Source organism: Cydia amplana, chromosome 14 (genome assembly GCF_948474715.1).
Source record: "Cydia amplana chromosome 14, ilCydAmpl1.1, whole genome shotgun sequence".
NCBI classification, from domain to species: Eukaryota; Metazoa; Arthropoda; class Insecta; order Lepidoptera; family Tortricidae; genus Cydia; species Cydia amplana.
In genome coordinates, this window is record NC_086082.1 from 12,121,121 (window position 1) to 12,141,494 (window position 20,374).

General features: G+C 42.0%; 1 protein-coding gene across 1 annotated transcript in view; it reads right to left on the reverse strand.

The window, feature by feature from the left end:
- Positions 1 to 463: 463 nt before the first annotated feature.
- Positions 464 to 20,374, reverse strand: part of LOC134654110 (uncharacterized) — a 52,728-nt gene continuing 32,817 nt past the window's right edge. The window contains exons 21-31 of the mRNA XM_063509537.1: positions 19,537 to 19,637; positions 19,245 to 19,396; positions 18,397 to 18,529; positions 17,291 to 17,466; positions 16,612 to 16,751; positions 15,197 to 15,378; positions 6,420 to 6,612; positions 3,747 to 4,003; positions 2,796 to 2,888; positions 1,966 to 2,083; positions 464 to 664 (exon numbers count right to left, since the gene is read on the reverse strand). Of these exons, the coding sequence (XP_063365607.1) occupies positions 471 to 664; positions 1,966 to 2,083; positions 2,796 to 2,888; positions 3,747 to 4,003; positions 6,420 to 6,612; positions 15,197 to 15,378; positions 16,612 to 16,751; positions 17,291 to 17,466; positions 18,397 to 18,529; positions 19,245 to 19,396; positions 19,537 to 19,637 (1,739 nt within the window). The 3' untranslated portion in view covers positions 464 to 470. The remainder of the gene's footprint in view (positions 665 to 1,965; positions 2,084 to 2,795; positions 2,889 to 3,746; positions 4,004 to 6,419; positions 6,613 to 15,196; positions 15,379 to 16,611; positions 16,752 to 17,290; positions 17,467 to 18,396; positions 18,530 to 19,244; positions 19,397 to 19,536; positions 19,638 to 20,374) is intronic.

Sequence of the window (20,374 nt, forward strand, 5' to 3'; positions counted from 1 at the left end):
ATATGACGTCACTAGAACGTTGTCTATGTAAACAAGATGGCGCGGTTTCCTAGTCAACGTAACGTAAGATGACGGCCGTCATGACGGTGTCGATAGTTTCGTGAACGTTTTATTAGATAGCGGTGACGCCATTTTGAATAAATGACACCAGATTTGAATAAATGATTCCGTACTACGATTATTTTCTTCTGATGATATTTCATGCTCCAAGTAAATTATAGATGATCAAGCAAATCTTGTCAGTAGGAAAAGGCGCGAAATTCAAATTTTCTATGGGACGATATCCCTTTCAATTTGCCGCTTTGACCTTGGTGGCTGACAGTGTGTTATGACGCCGTGGTACTTTCCACATGTCGTCACCGTAAAGACGGCCGTCTTTTGCGGCCGCTATATGACGGCACCGCTTTCGGAGGAAACCAAAGCTTTAGTTTAGTGTATCAGTTCAACCGACTAGGTTATATCACAATGCACTACAAAAACCTGGAGTGTATCCTAGTAGAGTTGGGTGATAAGGTGTCTGTGTCGCCGTCGCCATACACGGGCGCGGCGTACGGGCTGCGCGACCAGGAGCGGCGCGGGAACGGGGAGGGGGTGGAGGGGGGGATCACCGACTCGGGGGGCTGCGGTAGGCGCAGGCGCGCCTTCTCGCTCCAGCGGTATTGGACTGAGAAAGAAAGGGATAGTTACTCTTACTAGTTAGGTAATAGGTGGTAATGCCACTACCATAGTAACATAAGATATACTTGGTCAAGTAGATCTTGTCAGTAGAAAAAGGCGGCAAATTTGAAAAATGCAGGCGCGAAGGGATATCGTCCCATAGAAAATTTGAATTTAGCGCCTTTTTTTACTGACATTTGCTTGACCTGAGTTTTATAAAGCTTAGAGTTTTATACCCGTAGTTGTCATACAGCCAAAGATTTTAATTTCGGACCCATTTTGTAACTTCATTTCATTTCATTTATTTTATGCATAAACCATGGTTATAATAATAATAATAATAATAATAAAGCCTTTATTATTTCTTGCATGTAAAAAAATTACATTAAACAATAGTGTAAGTATAGGTTATTTAGTTAAGTAGTAACTTATTAATATTATATAACATTTGTTTTTTTTTTTAACATTTTGGAAACAACTTAATTTCTAGTGTGTTAGTAATTATATTTAGGTAAGTGTGATTAATTTTGTTTCTGCAAGAACCCCAAGTTTGGGTGAAGGCCTCCTCCGAAGATGCCTATTTAATTCGGTCTTGTGCTTATGAAATTCTTATATTTTTCTTTTTGACTTTCCTACTCTTCGCACTTCCGATATGCCTGTTATGTCGTAAATACTTGATTTATTTTCTTGATTCTTCTATTTCTATTTCTATTAATCAATCATATAACGAGTGTTCTGACATTGTATGTTGCAATCTGTATTTGGCGTGTTTCTTTGTTCTTTGGAGGGTTTTGGTCATAATCTTCCCCGGTGACCAGCCGTGTTGGAAGATGTATTTTTTTTTTTCTATTCTTGATTTTTGTTAAGTAATTTCTGTGTAGAGGAGGTTAAACCATGGTTATAATAAGGTGTTACATAAACATTTGGTACATGGTCGCCCTGCAAGGGCGTAGCACTGTCTTAAAAACTAGTTTAAACCTTGTCACAGTGACAGTAGTATGAGGTCTCTAGCGACTTGCATATTGATTGTCACTGTGAGACTGTGACAAGGTACGAAATGGGTCATACATTAAAATCTTCAACCGTAAACCGCAAACCGCGTGACTAAACCGCATTAAAAAAAAATTTTAGATTCCGTATCACACATGAGACGGTTAAGCAGTAATCCCAATACGGTAGGTCTATTTTTAATATTGGGTTATTCTCACTAACTACCACCAAGTTATCACCAGTGTTAAAAGGTGAGAAAAAAACTCTCAGTTATACAACTTGGTGTCTAGTGGGATTAACTCTTTAAATGATACTTACTGTACATATAGGCCACAACCACGGCGACTAGCGTCAAAAGCGTGGGCAGGAAAGGCCGCACGAGCGTCAACAACGCACCCAGCAGCGTGCCGCACGCTACCTCACACGACCGTTCCACCTGTTCCAGAAAATGATATAAAAATAAATCACTACATACTATAAAACAAAGTCGTTTCCCGCTGTCTCTCTGTCCCTATGTATGCTGAGATCTTTAAAACTACGCAACGGATTTTGATGTCATCCATATTAAACTTTCGTGAGACATATTTTAAACTGTTTATACGACCACGGTTTCACTCACTTGACGAGGCGGGCGGCGCGATCAGTGCACGAGTTGCAGTCGCCGCGATCACTCGAGCCTGAGGATGGACCCCCGAAGGGCCCGAAACATGTCGCCAATAGCGACTAAAAATTCAAGTGAGTGAAACCGTTGTCGTATAAACGGATTTTGATGTGGTTTTTTAATAAATACAGTGATTCAAGAGGAAGGTTTATGTATAATTTGTTAACCCGTGCGAAGCCGGGGCGGGTCGCTAGTTAATTAATAAAATAAGAAGGGTGTTTCACCGGCATCGAGTTCGGAAATCACATCAGTGTGATAACCGCCGAAACGCAAAGTGGAAAAATTCACAGCCTCTATCAAAATTAGAACACGCGACCTTTTAGAGTACAAACGCTGTTATCAACTGAGCTATCGAAAGCTGATGAGACATGGCCTTTGTCCACAGCGTACTTATTCTTGATTTAATTTTGTGTTTAAGAATGCATCTTACATTTAGATATAATGTATTAATGAATACTCAATTCATCGCAAAATGAAATGAACTTACCTCGACGCGTAACTCCTGTCCTGTTAGCCGCGACATCACCGTTACCCAGCCAAGGCCGCAGACCGACGCTTCCGAGGTCACCTCTACACTTATCTACAAAACGCAAAACATCATTTTATACACGTTGCTTCAACTCATAATAGTTTCTCCTATTTCTCCTAAACTAAGAATCGATTCACATTAAATAATTTTAATTAAATAATTTTAATTTTATTTAATTAAATTAAGATATTGGTCCGAAGGGTGCGCGACAGCCGCCACAGTCTCCTGGCTCGGCAGGGAGATGGGATAAATGCATTGGTTAGGCATTGGACCTCCTAATATCTTAGTTTAGGTACTAACATAGTAATCTAAGTCTATTTGTAAATTTGTAACGAACACCATGTTTGTTTGTTTGTAATCTATGGAATGTTTTTTTAAACGTACGGCGTCAACCAGAGACCTTAGTATTTCCACCGATAAATTGGTAAACGTTATTACAGTAAACAAATCAAGGTTAATCAAGATTCAATAACATTGTTCCTCATCGCGTATCTAAATAGTATCGTATTTGATTAGAGAAACCTACCATCGAATTTCTCTTAAACCATAGAGACCGTAGAATAGAGTGCTCACTCCATACATCAGTTTTGGAACCAAAAAGACTATTATTTCCGTAGTCGACATCTACCATCGAATACTTAAGGCTTCGTCACACAGGCGCGTTTTCCGGGCGCGGCGTGAGCGGGGCGCGCCGCTTTTACATACAAAACGCTCACGCCCCGCCCGGAAAACGCGCCTGTGTGCCGAAGCCTTTAGCGAAATTATCAGTACCGCTACTTTATACTAGATGTCTTGTGAGTCGCGACTCACGAAAATTGTATTGAACAACAATTTACAACTAATATTAAAGAAGGAGTTATAAATAGAGTTCCGGCTAATCCAGTTATATTATTAGGTTAAAATGATTACCTCATCATTTGAGCTTCTCTGCTCAATCTTCAAGGCCGGCGAAGGCGTCAACCTCACCGACTTCAGGGCTTGCGAGTCTCCGTACACTGTGAACATCGCCGGCGGGTTGAGGAGCGACACTTTAGTGGCCGACAGTTTGACCGGAGGCACCAGCAGGACTTTGGTGCATGTTCTGTGTACGCCCCACTCGGCGCAGAGCTCGATTTCAGATGACTGTGTGATCGGGCCCGCGGGGATCACTGAGCAGCCGATTTGTCCTGAGAATTTTTTTTTATTTATTCTATACTAAAATCTTATAATAAATCAAACAGAAAAGTGCCATGAAACCCTATCGGGTTTGTACCGACACGACATTCGTGGATACATTTTACGTTAAGCATTGTTGTGATACATGGGATAATCGATATTTATATAAAATTACAAGTGAGATTACTTAAATTCTACAAGAGATAAATTAGCGGGTATAACTAAATAGCTCCCACTCGAGTACACAATCGGCCGTGCATTCCTTGAATTAGTAGTTGTATTTGTCACCGCATAGTATAACACAAAGTCGCTTCCCGCTGTCTGTCCCTATGTATGCTTATATCTCTAAAACTACGCTACGGATTTTGATGCGGTTTTTTTTAATAGATAGAGTGATTCAAGAGGAAGGTTTATGTATAATTTGTTAACCCGTGCGAAGCCGGGGCGGGTCGCTAGTTTTATTATAAACAAAGTTTATGCGGGCCTTGAGTGCACGGAGAAGCCAAAAAGTGTTCGCGTCTCCATCCCGTTTATAATCTCCTAAGGCCCAGCCATGCAAATGTAGTAAATAGAGTTGATTTTGCGTTGTTTGAAAATTGAACGAACCATTACAAAAGCGACTCTGTTCCAATTGAATAAGATTGATTTCATCGAACTCAAGAAGTACTATAGGTAGGACCTTGGGCCTTCGGAGAATAAATTGGAGAATAGGTGCAAAGTGGTGTGTCACCGTTAAGCAAGTCCGCGACAGGCTTGCCCTCGTGCGGCCTGCTGGCGCGACAATGAATAAAGGAACCATGATAGACGGCCACTATTCGAAGAGTTACCTAACAATACTTACCGTTCAGCAAGTCCGCGACAGGCTTGCCTTCATGCGGCTTGCTGGCGCGACATGTGAAAGGCAACTCCAGGGGGCACGCCTTCGAGGGCATACTTCTGTTCTTTCGAGCCGGGACGGAGGTCAGTCCCGCTACTTCAATGAATAAAGGAACCATGATAGACAGCCACTATTCGAAGAGTTACCTAACGTTACTTACCGTTCAGCAAGTCCGCGACAGGCTTGCCTTCATGCGGCTTGCTGGCGCGACATGTGAAAGGCAACTCTAGGGGCACGCCTTCCAGAGCATACTTCTGTTCTTCCGAGCATAGCACCGGGCCAGAGGTCAGGCCCGCTACTTCAAGGAACCATGATAGACGGCCATTATTCGAAGAGTTACCTAACGATACTTACCGTTCAGCAAGTCCGCGACAGGCTTGCCTTCATGCGGCTTGCTGGCGCGACATGTGAAAGGCAACTCTAGGGGCACGCCTTCCAGAGCATACTTCTGTTCTTCCGAGCATAGCACCGGGCCAGAGGTCAGGCCCGCTACTTCAAGGAACCATGATAGACGGCCATTATTCGAAGAGTTACCTAACGATACTTACCGTTCAGCAAGTCCGCGACAGGCTTGCCTTCATGCGGCTTGCTGGCGCGACATGTGAAAGGCAACTCTAGGGGCACGCCTTCAAGAGCATACTTCTGTTCTTCCGAGCATAGCACCGGGCCGGAGGTCAGACCCGATGCTTCAATGAATAAAGGAACCATGATAGACGGCCACTATTCGAAGAGTTACCTAACAATACTTACCGTTCAGCAAGTCCGCGACAGGCTTGCCTTCATGCGGCTTGCTGGCGCGACATGTGAAAGGCAACTCTAGGGGCACGCCTTCAAGAGCATACTTCTGTTCTTCCGAGCATAGCACCGGGCCGGAGGTCAGGCCCGCTACTTCAATGAATAAAGGAACCATGATAGACGGCCATTATTCGAAGAGTTACCTAACAATACTTACCGTTCAGCAAGTCCGCGACAGGCTTGCCTTCATGCGGCTTACTGGCGCGGCATGTGAAAGGCAACTCTAGGGGCACGCCTTCAAGAGCATACTTCTGTTCTTCCGAGCATAGCACCGGGCCAGAGGTCAGGCCCGCTACTTCAAGGAACCATGATAGACGGCCATTATTCGAAGAGTTACCTAACGATACTTACCGTTCAGCAAGTCCGCGACAGGCTTGCCTTCATGCGGCTTGCTGGCGCGACATGTGAAAGGCAACTCTAGGGGCACGCCTTCAAGAGCATACTTCTGTTCTTCCGAGCATAGCACCGGGCCGGAGGTCAGACCCGATGCTTCAATGAATAAAGGAACCATGATAGACGGCCACTATTCGAAGAGTTACCTAACAATACTTACCGTTCAGCAAGTCCGCGACAGGCTTGCCTTCATGCGGCTTGCTGGCGCGACATGTGAAAGGCAACTCTAGGGGCACGCCTTCAAGAGCATACTTCTGTTCTTCCGAGCATAGCACCGGGCCGGAGGTCAGGCCCGCTACTTCAATGAATAAAGGAACCATGATAGACGGCCATTATTCGAAGAGTTACCTAACAATACTTACCGTTCAGCAAGTCCGCGACAGGCTTGCCTTCATGCGGCTTACTGGCGCGGCATGTGAAAGGCAACTCTAGGGGCACGCCTTCAAGAGCATACTTCTGTTCTTCCGAGCATAGCACCGGGCCAGATGTCAAACCCGATGCTTCGATGGAGAGAGGGACCATGCTAGCTGGCCATTCGCCTTGGTGGAATTCCATCTGTGAAAAAAATGTTTGATAAAAGATAAAGATAAAAGATAGTTTTTTTTTCAAGTAGGCATATTACAATGCGCTTATGAACTTCAAATAAAGCTACACCGGCTCCAACCCTATAGTTCGTTTTTTTTTAGCATTAGAAATAAGGTAAACAATCTTGTTTAATTGAAAAACACATTTTAAAAATAAGTTACGGTAAATATGTAACAATTATGAATCTAATACGATCTTTTATAGTCTTCTGCTTTCATAAGTAATAGTTATTGATTTTTAAAAAGTGTTTTTCAATTAAAAGATATGTCAAAATCGCTTACCTTCTTTCAAGTTCTTTCTAATCCTAAAATAAACGAACTATACACCTCTGCCTCGAGAAGATTTAAATCCCCCCTCAAATGGAAATAAAGAGAAGAGTACGAAGGAAGAAATCGGATTATTGTAGGCATATTTTCTTCTAATTCCTAGTTCTTAGCCGCCGCTATTATTGTACAATGTAATATAGTGCTATTCATAACAAGGCGTAGGTATGATGACTTCATTCTATGGAAAATATAGGGACAGTTCATTGTATTGTATGCATTCCACAGTGCCTTAGTGGCTCACTGTAATACTGTGTAATATGTTTGAATAAAATAATCTTTAATAGAAAAAAACCGACTTCTCTAACTACTAGCCTAACCCACTTAACGGTGCTTATACTTTATTTGGTAATATGTATACATTTTATGGTAATCATAGTGGTTGATTTAGTTTAGGTATCATAGTGGTTTTCCGGGTCAAGGTCCGGGTCTGGGTCCGAGTCCGAGTACGGGCCCGAGTCCGGAGTCCGGGGCCCAATCCAAGTCAAAATCGAAATTGAAAATCACAAAACGTGTACTATGCGTCGTTGAGGAGTTCTGTTCTGATCATCATCAGCAGTTCCACTTCATCAAATGCCACAGTTTTTAATGTAAATGCTTGATTTTCTGATGAAAATATATAAAATTCTATACGGATGCCTTTAAGATTTGAGAAGTTCCCTCGATTCCTCATGGATACCATGTTCAGGACTTGAGATTGACATAAATGTGCCTAAAAACCTAACTTGCTTAACAAACATAACGAAAAGGACAAATCGCCAAATGCGAGCTATGCGTCGTTGAAGAGTTCCGTTATGATCATCATCAGCAGTTCCACTTCATCAAATGCGACAGTTTTTAATGAAAATGCTCGATTTTCTGATGAAAATACAAAAATCTCTATACGCATGCCTTTAAGATTGGAGGAGTTCCCTCGATTCCTCGTGGATCCCATCATCAGAACTCGAGCTTGACAAAATTGTGGCTTAAAAACTTAACTTGCTTAACAAACATAACGAAGAGGACAAATCGCCAAACGTGAACTATGCGTCGTTGAAGAGTTCTGTTCTGATCATCATCAGCAGTTCCACTTCATCAAATGTCACTTTTTTTTATGTATATGCTTGATTTGTTGATGAAAATACAAAAATCTCTATACGCATGCCTTTAAGATTTGAGGAGTTCCCTCGATTCCTCATGGATCCCATCATCAGCACTCGAGCTTGACAAAAATGTAGCTTAAAAACTTAACTTGCTTAACAAACATAACGAAGAGGACAAATCGTCAGACGTGTGCTATGCATCGTTGAAGAGTTCCGTTCTGATCATCATCAGCAGTTCCACTTCATCAAATGTCACTTTTTTGAATGTATATGCTTGATTTGTTGATAAAAATACAAAAATCACTATATGTGTGCCTTTAAGATTTGAGGAGTTCCCTCGATTCCTCGTGGATCCCATCATCAGAACTGGGTTTTGACAAAAACGGGACCAATCTGTATGCATATACATACAATCAAAAAAATAATTTTCAAAATCGGTCCAGTAATGACGGAGATATGGAGTAACAAACATAAAAAAAAAAAAAAAAAAAAACAACATACAACCGAATTGATAACCTCCTCCTTTTAGATTTGGAAGTCGGTTAATAAAATAAAATATGTCTGGCCGGGGTCTTTTAAGCATTTCGAAGTTACTCGTAGTATTTATTTATTTATTTATTATACACTCGTAGTACATACGTAGAAATTGTTCGATTCGTGAATGTTTACATTTTATTTCTACGGCGAACTCTGTCCGACAATGATATTTGCGGCTTATATTTTTTTTATAATTGCTAATGTGTTTTTAGGGTTCCGTACCCAAAGGGTAAAAACGGGACCCTATTACTAAGACTCCGCTGTCCGTCCGTCCGTCCGACCGTCCGTCCGTCCGTTCGTCCGTCCGACCGTCCGTCCGTCCGTCCGTCTGTCACCAGGCTGTATCTCACGAACCGTGATAGCTAGACAGTTGAAATTTTCACAGATGATGTATGTTGTGTTAAATTTGAACCCTATGCATGCATTTTCAATTACATTCCTGCCTTCTCTTTCTATGTATATCTATCCTTTAGTCGCCTAATAAACCCGTACAAGATCACACGTCTTTCTGATTTATTTAAATCCAAAAATCCAAAATAGTTAAAAGTGAACCTTATTACAACCATCATATGGTCGCAATCGAACCGGATCAATTAGTGCATCGGACACCGGCCGCCCGGCGGCGAGAACAATAGCGAGCCGCATTCCAGAGATAAGGAGCCGGCAGATGCTAACGAATTGCACCTCAAACTAATGAGTTTATTTGATTATTAACAAGTTTTATTGCTAAAAGTTATAACGGCGTTTTAATAGACTTGTACGTGAAATTGCAGTGTTTTATCGTTAACAATGACTGAAAAACAAAAACAATTACTCGCTGTGCTTGAGGATAGTGCTACAGTGCTTCGGAAAACACAAGTTAACCTAAAGAAATGCCCTAAGGAGAGATTAACCAAGGGTTACATCGAGTCTCGGCTTAAAATGATTGACGAATACTGGGCTACGTTTAACCACAGTCACCAAGAGTTGGTCAAGGCTACACCTACGGAACAAAGGGGTGTTTTACCATACTTTTTAAACGAAGAATTCTTTGTTTACGAAGATTTGTACAACGTACTCAGAGGAGATTTGATGGACCGAATTGCAAGTTTAATGCATGAAACTTTGATGGAAACTTCTGTTGCTAACTCCAGCTATGCTATAGCAGGAACACAAAACAACTTCGTACGTTTGCCGCGGATCGAGTTACCTACTTTTAGTGGAAGCTACGAAGAGTGGCCCGCGTTCAAGGATTTATTCATATCACTCGTGCATAACAACAAGATGTTAAGTGACGTACAAAGGCTACATTATTTGAAGACAAGTGTTACTGCTGAAGCGTCGTCATTACTGAGGCACATTCAAATTACGTCTGATAATTATTCACAAGCATGGCTCATCCTGAAAACAAGGTATGGCAACAAACGATTAATTTTGAACAATAATTTGAAGAAATTGGTTAACCAGCGTAAAATGAACACACAATCAGCTGCTCAACTGAAAATACTCCTAGATACAACGTCAGAGTGCTTACACAACATTCAAAACCTGAATGTTTCTGTAGACTCTTGGGATCCACTTGTGATATTTTTGCTCGTTCAGAAATTGGACCCAGAGACGCATAAAGACTGGGAAGAGCATGCGTATAAGAGTGACTCTGAACCCTTACCGAAGTGGAACGATTTTAAGGAGTTTCTAGAGGCCAAGTTTCGTACACTGGAACTACTTACGAATAATACAAAAGAAGTGAAGTCAAACAAGGAGCGAAGTACATGCCATGTTGCCACACCTACCTTCGAGAACAGGAGTTGTGTAATGTGTAAAGAAAGTCATACATTATGTCACTGCAAGGAGTTTACCAAGATGGAACCTACGGAGAGAAGCGAATATGTCAAGAATAACAACTTATGTTACAACTGTCTAGTACCAGGGCATTCAGCATCAAAATGTCGAGTACCTGTGTCCTGTAGAATATGTCACCGACGTCATCACTCCCTTCTACATCAACTAAAGCAGACTGAGCCTGTGGCCCCTACGAGTCCCTCACAACCACTGGCTTCATCATTACATGTTGTAGAAGACATAGAAGAAGTGCAAGCAAACACAGTGATCGCGTTACATCTCAATACTAGACAGAATTCAGCACTACTAGCGACTGCTGTGGTGGAAGCAAGAAGCAATCAAGGTCACATCATTCCACTGCGCGCGCTAATAGACCAGGGTTCCGAAGAATCATTTATAAGCGAGAAAGCGGCTCAACTACTAAAGCTTGACCGACAACATGTAAGGGGAAGCATCACGGGCTTGGGTTCCATGAGAGCAGAAATCAACCACGTCTGTGAGCTACAAATAAAATCACAGTGGGATAAAACATTTGTCCTACCGGTTAAGGCTTATGTAATGTCGAAACAGCTGACCAGGAAGTTACCTAAGAAGCATATTGTTCAACAACCATGGCCTCATCTACAAGGATTACAGCTAGCGGATCCTAATTACAACAACTCGGGACCCATAGATCTCTTGCTAGGGGTCCGAGTATACGCTAGAATACTGCAAGCAGAAGTAGTCAAAGGTCCACCAGGTACACCATGCGCACAAAAGACTGACCTGGGCTGGATTCTTTTTGGAGAGAGTGATAGCACATCACAAGAAGATTCTTACCTCGTCATGCACCATCAGGTCGATATAGAAGACACACTGAAGTCTCTATGGGAAATAGAAACAGACACCAAGAGAAAATATACCAAGGAAGAACAGCTATGTGAAGAAATCTATGAAAAAACAGTCACTCGAAACCAAGAAGGAAGATACATTGTGAAACTGCCATTTAAGACTGAGAATCCAAAAGTACTTGATGGTAATACAAAAGAGATAGCTACAAAGAGGTTCATGCAACTAGAAAGAAGATTTAAGCGTTCGCCGGACCTGAAAACAGAATACATAAAGGGTATTAATTGAAGAAGACATCTAGAAGAAGTACCTGAAAAGGAAAAAGAAGATAAATCGGTATACCTACCACACCACGCTGTAATTCGCGACGATAAAGAAACCACGCGCACACGTATTGTATTTGACGGCTCCTGCAAAGGATCAAACAACGTCTCATTAAATGATGAACTGATGATAGGCCCACAACTACAAGATGACTTAAGAAATCTTTTAATGAGATGGAGACTGAAACGAGTTTGCTTCGTGGCAGATGTCCAGAAGATGTACCGCCAAATATTGGTAACAAAAGAGGACGCAAATTACCAACGCATTCTTTGGCGACAAGACGAGTCTGAAGAGTTAAAAGAGTACCGTATGCTTCGAGTCACTTTCGGTACCGCTCCAGCTCCATACTTAGCGGTCAAAACACTTCAGAAGATTGCTACTGATGAAGAAGAGAAACAACTTGGTAAACAAACAAACAAGCACAGCGAAGTGGCAATCAAAACAATAAAAGAAGACTTTTATATGGACGACATGCTGTCAGGGGCAGCAACCGCTGAGGAAGCGATCGTAATAGCTAAAGAAGTAACACGCATCCTGAAACAAGGCGGACTTCAACTCATGAAATGGTCCTCTAATAACATTGAATTTATGAAATCTATCGATGAAGATAAAAGATCAGCGAATGCACAGATAGAACTGAACCTTGATGGAACTATAAAGGCACTTGGAATTGCATGGAACCTTGGTGCAGATCAGTTTCAATACAACTTGTCACTATCACCAATGCCAAAGACGATAACTAAACGTGGGATACTATCAGATGTACAAAAGCTATTTGATCCACTAGGCTGGATCGCACCAAGCACTGTTATGGCGAAGATGCTGATGCAAAGGTTATGGCTTGAAAAAGTGTCTTGGGACGAATATGTCAGTCCTGAGCTCGAAGAAGAATGGAAACAGATAAGAGATGATTTTGAAAATGTCAAAGATATAAAGATGGATAGATGGCTTGGCACAACAGACTCGGAAGAAGAAAAGATACAGATACACGGATTTAGCGACGCATCTATGCGAGCATACGCTGCCGTCGTATATATAAGAGTTGAAAGCGAGAACAAAATAACAACCAAAATCATCGCTGCACGAACGAGAATAGCACCTTTGAAAACTATCTCCCTCCCGCGCTTAGAATTATGTGGCGCGTTACTCCTGTCTAAACTCATGAAACAAATTGGACAAGCGATGAGAATACCAACAACAAACATGTTCGCATGGACCGACTCTTCGATAGTAATCGCTTGGCTTTGTGGAGAACCCAATAGATGGAAACCGTTTGTAGCCAACCGCGTTGTAGAAATCGTTGAGAACCTAAACAACAAACACTGGTACCATGTGCAATCTAAAGATAATCCTGCAGATATCGCTTCAAGAGGGATGAAGCTGACCACACTTAAGAACTGTGATCTGTGGTGGCACGGCCCGAGCTGGTTATCTGAAAAAGAAATAAATATTAGTAAACAAGAAGATTTTACAACAGATGAAGAAATAAAGGTACAGAAAATTCAAACTTACCTGAATATTGAAGACCTGGAAAGACAAGAAAAGGCACTGAGTACACAATTTGGAGATTTTGATAACCTAACTGAACTACTTAAAGGTATTGTCTATTGCCTAAGATTCTTAAACTGCAAGAAAAATCCAGATGGCATTGATAAGGATATTACTACAATGGAATTACAAAACGCCATGAATATTTGCATAAAAAAGGTACAGCAAGAAGAGTATCAAGAAGAAATAGAAAGATTGACATCAGATAAACAAGTGAAAGGAAAGAGCTCCCTAAGATCCCTCGCCCCATACGTAGATGAAAACAAGGTCCTCAGGGTGGGCGGTCGCCTCAGATATGCAAATATAGACGAAGACAGAAAGCATCCTATCATTCTGGGAAACAGGAACGCTTTAGTGCCACTAATAATTGCTGATGCACATACAAGAACGCTTCATGGCACTTTGCCTGAAATGCTATGCTACTTACGTTCTAAGTACTGGATATTGCGAGCTAAGTCCTTAGTCAAGAAACATATTCAAAAATGCCTTACTTGTGCAAAACAAAATGCTACGTCGAAGCCGCAAATCATGGGAGATTTACCGGAGCCGAGGGTCACTCCTTCGAGACCATTCCTACACAGTGGAGTAGATTTTGCAGGGCCATACCAGATATTGACGTCTAAAGGCCGAGGAGGAAAAACTGTGAAGGCCTACATAGCTATTTTTATTTGCATGGCCGTCAAGGCAATTCATATTGAACTGGTTGGAGACCTTACCTCAGAAGCATTCATAGCAGCATTCAAACGTTTTGTCGCTAGAAGAGGAAAATGTACTCACCTGTGGAGCGACCAGGGTAGAAACTTCGTAGGTGCTAACAAAGAACTTGTTGAAGCCTGGAATGAAGCTAAATTGAAATTTACCGGACCAATAGCAGAGACACTTGCAATCGAAGGCACACAGTGGCACTTCATTCCAGCTTACAGCCCTAACTTCGGTGGCCTTTGGGAGGCCGGCGTCAAGTCCATAAAATACCATTTAAAGAGAGTTCTGACAACAAACCTGACGTTTGAAGAATTTACGACGGTACTTTACGAGACTGAAGCCTGTTTGAATTCCCGGCCCCTATGCCCACTCGATAACTCAGATCCTGAAAACGCTGAAATACTCACCCCAGGACATTTCTTAATAGGCGAAGCCCCTATCGTTGTTCCAGCAGCAGATTATAAAGAATGTAAAATACATACCTTGTCACGCTGGCAACTCACGCAGAAACTGTTGGCAGATTTTTGGCGTCGATGGCAAGATGAGTACCTATCCAGACTGCAACAAAGACCTAAATGGCTGAAAAAAGAGAAAGAGTTTAAAATAGGAGATATAGTGCTTATCAAAACTGATAACTTACCTCCAGGCAAATGGTCACTGGGCCGCATCATGGACAAACATCCTGCTGAAGACGGTTTTACTAGAGTGTACAGTGTCAAATCCGGTAGTGCTATAGTGAAACGATCTATATCTAAATTATGTGCGTTGCCCGTTGATACTGAAACTTTATAATGTCAATTTGATTCAATTTAAATTGTACTATTGTAAGGTTATGAAAAGGACGTAGGTGTCCTTTTGGTGGGCGGTATGTTGTGTTAAATTTGAACCCTATGCATGCATTTTCAATTACATTCCTGCCTTCTCTTTCTATGTATATCTATCCTTTAGTCGCCTAATAAACCCGTACAAGATCACACGTCTTTCTGATTTATTTAAATCCAAAAATCCAAAATAGTTAAAAGTGAACCTTATTACAACCATCAATGTATTTCTGTTGCCGCTATAACAGCTATAAATACTATAAACAGAATAAAATAAAGATTTAAGTGGGGCTCCCATACAACAAACGTGATTTTTGACCGAAGTTAAGCAACGTCGGGCGGGGTCAGTACTTGGATGGGTGACCGTTTTTTTGCTTGTTTTGCTCTATTTTTTGTTGATGGTGCGGAACCCTCCGTGCGCCAGTCCGACTCGCACTTGGCCGGTTTTTTTTGCTTGTATGTAAATTCCATGTTGATGTGTAAAAGTGCCCTTGTGGCTCATTTGCTGAATAAATGTTGATATTTGACGGAGCGAGCGGTGCCAACAATAGACAAACTACACAGTAACCTTGTCTAGGGGCAGCTGCACCAGCGTCTTGGTGGCGGCGGGGCGGTCCCTCCTGAGCGCGTGTCGGGCGGCCTCCTGGCGCGCCAGCACGGCCAGCGACGCGCCGCTGCCCGAGTACACGCTCACGCCGGGCGGCCCCGCCCAGCCCACGCCTTCCAGGCAGACGGCCCACGCGCCCGTCACTAGAAAAAAACATTAGAGATAACATTGTAGCTCCTTGACTTAAGCTTTAGATTCCGTCATATGACGGCCGCTATGTAGCGGTGAATGACGTCACTAGAACGTTGTCTATGTAAACAAGATGGCGCGGTTTCCTAGACGGCGTTGATTGTCAACGTAACGTAAAAAAGCGGTGCCGTCATTTGGATGACGGCCGTCATGACGGTGTCGATAGTTTCGTGAACGTTTTATTAGATAGCGGTGACGCCATTTTGAATAAATGACACGAGATTTGAATAAATGATTCCGTACTACGATTATTTTCCTCTTCTGATGATATTTCATCCTCCAAGTAAATTATAGATGGTCAAGCAAATCTTGTCAGTAGAAAAAGGCGCGAAATTCAAATTTTCTATGGGACAATATCCCTTCGCGCCTACATTTTTCAAATTTGCCGCTTTGACCTTGGTGGCTGACGGTGTGTTATGACGCCGTGGTACTTTCCACATGTCGTCACCGTAAAGACAGCCGTCTTTTGCGGCCGCTATATGACGGCACCGCTTTCAGAGGAATCCAAAGCTTTAAGAACAGTTTTCCTAGGATAGCAGTGCCGTCATATAGCGGCCGGCCGTCTCCATTTTAAATAATACGGCTAAATATGGATGTCGTAGTATTTGTATGGAGACGGCCGCTATATGGCGGCACCGCTTTCGGAGGAAACCAAAGCTCGCGTATCTTAGCTGTATACTTTTAGTTTGTTTACCTATTTGATTCTAATACTAGTTTAAAGTATTATTTTTGTTGACTCGTAGAAAAAGTATTGTATACAATAGTGATATAATCAAGCTTTTCAATCTCGTACCCAATAAGGCCACTCAGCAAGCCTTAACACGGTACTCAACTGTAAAGCTCTCCATTATATAACGATTATATAAAATACTAGTTATTCAAAAAATACTAAAGCGCCGTATCTGTAATCATCTATCGTGTAAATGTATTCTCGGGAATCGAACGAAAGGCCATAACAAATCAGCTATAGTTGGTCAAACCAATTTGTCAGTCAGTATTTCAGTAAGAACCAGGAAAACTATACTCATCCTTTTCTTTTGGGTGCTAGTACTAGTGTAACAAAGATAGTATGATTCTCTCTGTCTATGTTTGAAATGAGACAGTCATTTGACAAACTATATTCACTGAATGTTTCCAAATAGATCGTGTGTCGATGTTTCACGATCGTTGGGAAACTCGAAACTTACCAAAAATCCTGTCAGTGTGCGAGTCCGAGCCGGTGACCCACACTTCGTCTTTGACCGTGACCCCGCCCGCGGTGCCTTGGAATGTCATAAACGACCCAGTAGAGTCTAGGCCTGAGATCAGCAGCTCCGGTCCTTGGGCACTGAAAGTTTGACATGTCTAATGAAGAAATCAGGTAACAAGAACTGTTTCTGTAGTTACGAATCAACTAATGTCATCGTATTTTATTGGATGAGGTCGTATTTGTCATGTTTCTTCAGTCAACTTAGTGATCTTCGAAAAGTTTCTATCGAGACAAAATAGGGGTGGATCGCCTCGGGAGTATAAATATAGGCCTTAAGATCGGTTTTCCTAGGACAGCGGTGCCGTCATATAGCGGCCGTCTCCATACTAAATAATACGGCTAAATATGGATGTCGTAGTATTTGTATGGAGACGGCCGCTATATGACGGCACCGCTTTCGGAGGAAACCAAAGCTTTAGTTAAATTTCTGTTTTCATTTTGTCAATTTAGATTAACGTGGCTGTTACACCGACGTATACTTTAAATTAATATTGACATTTGTTACTTAATTACAGGATCTTTAAAAAAAGTTTCGTTTCAGTCAACATCTCTCGGAAAATGAGTCTAATATTTAAAACATACAACCACTTAAAACAACGTTCAAATAAAAGTGTTACCTGTCAGATACTTTGCGCACATGCGTGGTCAGCGGCGCGGCGCTGACATTCGCATCAGGCGCTAGTAGTTCGCGACCCAAAGAGCTGCGGAGAACCACTCGCAACGCTCCGTCTTCGTGGGCGCCGCTCGGCTCCGCCGTGCAGTATGCGGGCGTCGACACTTCCACGTGTATAGTCTATAGGAAAAAGTCATTTCAATCACTTGCCGACGACTAAACTTTATGTTATGTAACATTCTAAAATCGGCGTCGTCTCCTTAGAGCTATCTCTAATGCTCTGGTTTCCTAGGATAGCGGTGCCGTCAATATAGCGGCCGTCTCCATACAAATACTACGACATCTATATTTGGCCGTATTATTTAGTATGGAGACGGCCGCTATATGACGGCACCGCTATCCTAGGAAAACCGATCTTAAGCGTCACTTGCACCATCCCACTAACCCGGGGTAAACCGATTAAACCGCTAACCCAGTGTCAAATTGTACTGGTAACCATGGTAACTCCAGGTTTGAGGTTAACCACGCGCTTAGTGTTTCAGAACTTTCCTCACTGCCCCAATTGGATGGAACACCCTGTGTAATTATTAGTCATGGATGGTCATGGTCATGGAGTAAAATTGAAATTAAAATACTGAACATTGTATACAGCTCACATCTGAAGTCCTGTGGTAAGCTAGATGTATACAACTTAGTAAATTATTGCTTTGATGCGTAAAAATAACACACTAGACAAAATTTCCAGTCATTTAGGCCAAGAGCAACTTGTCTAAATGACTGAATTGGGCTAAATTCATGACTGGAGCTCTTAATTAACCCTCGATAGACCAGTTTACAAAATATAAGTTACTATATTAGAATAGAATAAATTAAAATAGCATAGTTTTTATTCGTAAACACACAGACAATACACATAATCACACAAAAAGAACATAATGAAAATAAAGTGTCACGAAATGGCCCCGTCTCAGCAACATGGCGATTTCCAGCGCTGATCTTCCGATGAATCATTGAGAATGATTGAGAATTCATGAAATCAAGTGAGAAATAATCACGGAGCAATATTGAACGATGATACTTAGTAGATACAAGTAGTGTAAAATAACATACAGTTTCTCTATAAACGTTGTTCCTCTCGTCCTTATGCTGAGCCACGACAACGCCATATCCCACGCTGTGAGCCTTCAACTCCCCGCTGGAGGATACTTCGAATGAGCCATCTCCAGAGGCCTGCCATGCACTCCTGTACAAAAAAATAGCAGTTTAGTTCTTTGAATAGTACTAACAGTAACATCTCACTGACCATCGGTAGACCCTATCTCATTGGCATAAGGTTTACGAACGGTGACTTAACTGGGCGGTAGATTAGGCAAATTGGAATTAGTATGAGTCTACTAGACGTTTCAAGAAAATACTGGGGTACAATACAATGGGGTTTGGGGTACAGTCAAGAGCTTTAATTTGGGACCCATTTTCATTAAATGTTGTTAGAACATTTATAATGCAATAAGGTTGAAACTTCAGTTCGATGGTGTTGAAATGTCAAATTAAGACATTTAAAAACCATAGCGAATCGACCCTTGAAATGATAACCTCTTTGCTTTGGGAATAAAAAAAACGTGAGACTGTGACAATGACAAACAATAATAGCGCTTTCGCTGCTACTCCTACTGAAAGATACATAAGACTATCCCGTTCGGTCATTTCCCCCCACCCCTCATGACCGATCCAGTTAAAATACTAGATTCATGTATTTCACAAATTGACGTAATTGAGTGGTTGCCCCTAGAAACGTAAACGTAAGTAAATGCCGATGGTAAACATTATGTCAATGAATTAATTCGCTCTAAATAGCGTCAGTTCGCTACACGATATTCAACGTTAGGTGTGTCCCAAATTAAAGCTCGTGACTGTACGACACAGGGTTCGTTTACCCAGAAATAGATTTATCAACTTACCTGGGTAAAGACTTAAGACGGATAGTGGAGCCAACGGCTACAGCGAGACGGTCTCCGTTATCCAGGACCTTTGGGAGGCCGTAGACTGAGACGGCAATATCGGAAACGGCGAGGATTTCCACGGTGCTGTCCCATGAACGGGTCTCTGCTGCCTAGAATCAATAGGGAGTATTACTGCAATGTTTTGCGCCAGAGTGCAGCACTAGCGACATAATTATACCATAGAGAAACTTATATACACTGTACCTTAAACTGTTTTGACAAGTTTTCACAGACAATAAAATAGCAGTACCTGTCCCAAATTCCGTACTCGCACGTCGATCGTAATAACCCCAGGCTTGAGCGGGATCACTCGGACCGACAAGCCTTCAGCCACGCTTCGCTCCAATTTATCTGTAACAATCCGTTTATTTTATCCTCCCTCGTCTATATCACATCGCTAGCCAGCGCCAAGTAATATACATATGTACTTACTTACAACATCTAATAAACGCAAACGACAATTTAACGACGATAATGTCAATTTAACGACGAAACTACGATACATTTTAGTCTATTCTGTACAATTGAACTCATATCGCGACTCTAAAGCTTTGGATTCCTCCGAAAACGGTGCCATCATATGACGGCCGTCATATAGCGGCCGCAAAAGACGGCTGTCTTTACGGTGACGACATGTGGAAAGTACCACGGCGTCATAACACACCGTCATCCACCAAGGTCAAAGCGGCAAATTTGAAAAATGTAGGCGCGAAGGGATAACGTCCCATAGAAAATTTGAATTTCGCACCTTTTTCTACTGACAAGATTTGCTTGACCATCTATAATTTACTTGGAGGATGAAATATCATCAGAAGAGGAAAATAATCGTAGTACGGAATCATTTATTCAAATCTCGTGTCATTTATTCAAAATGGCGTCACCGCTATCTAATAAAACGTTCACGAAACTATCGACACCGTCATGACGGCCGTCTTTTTACGTTACGTTGACAATCAACGCCGTCTAGGAAACCGCGCCATCTTGTTTACATAGACAACGTTCTAGTGACGTCATTCAACGCTATATAGCGGCCGTAATATGACGGCACCGTTTTCGGAGGAATCCAAAGCTTTACGTGTATAGTGATA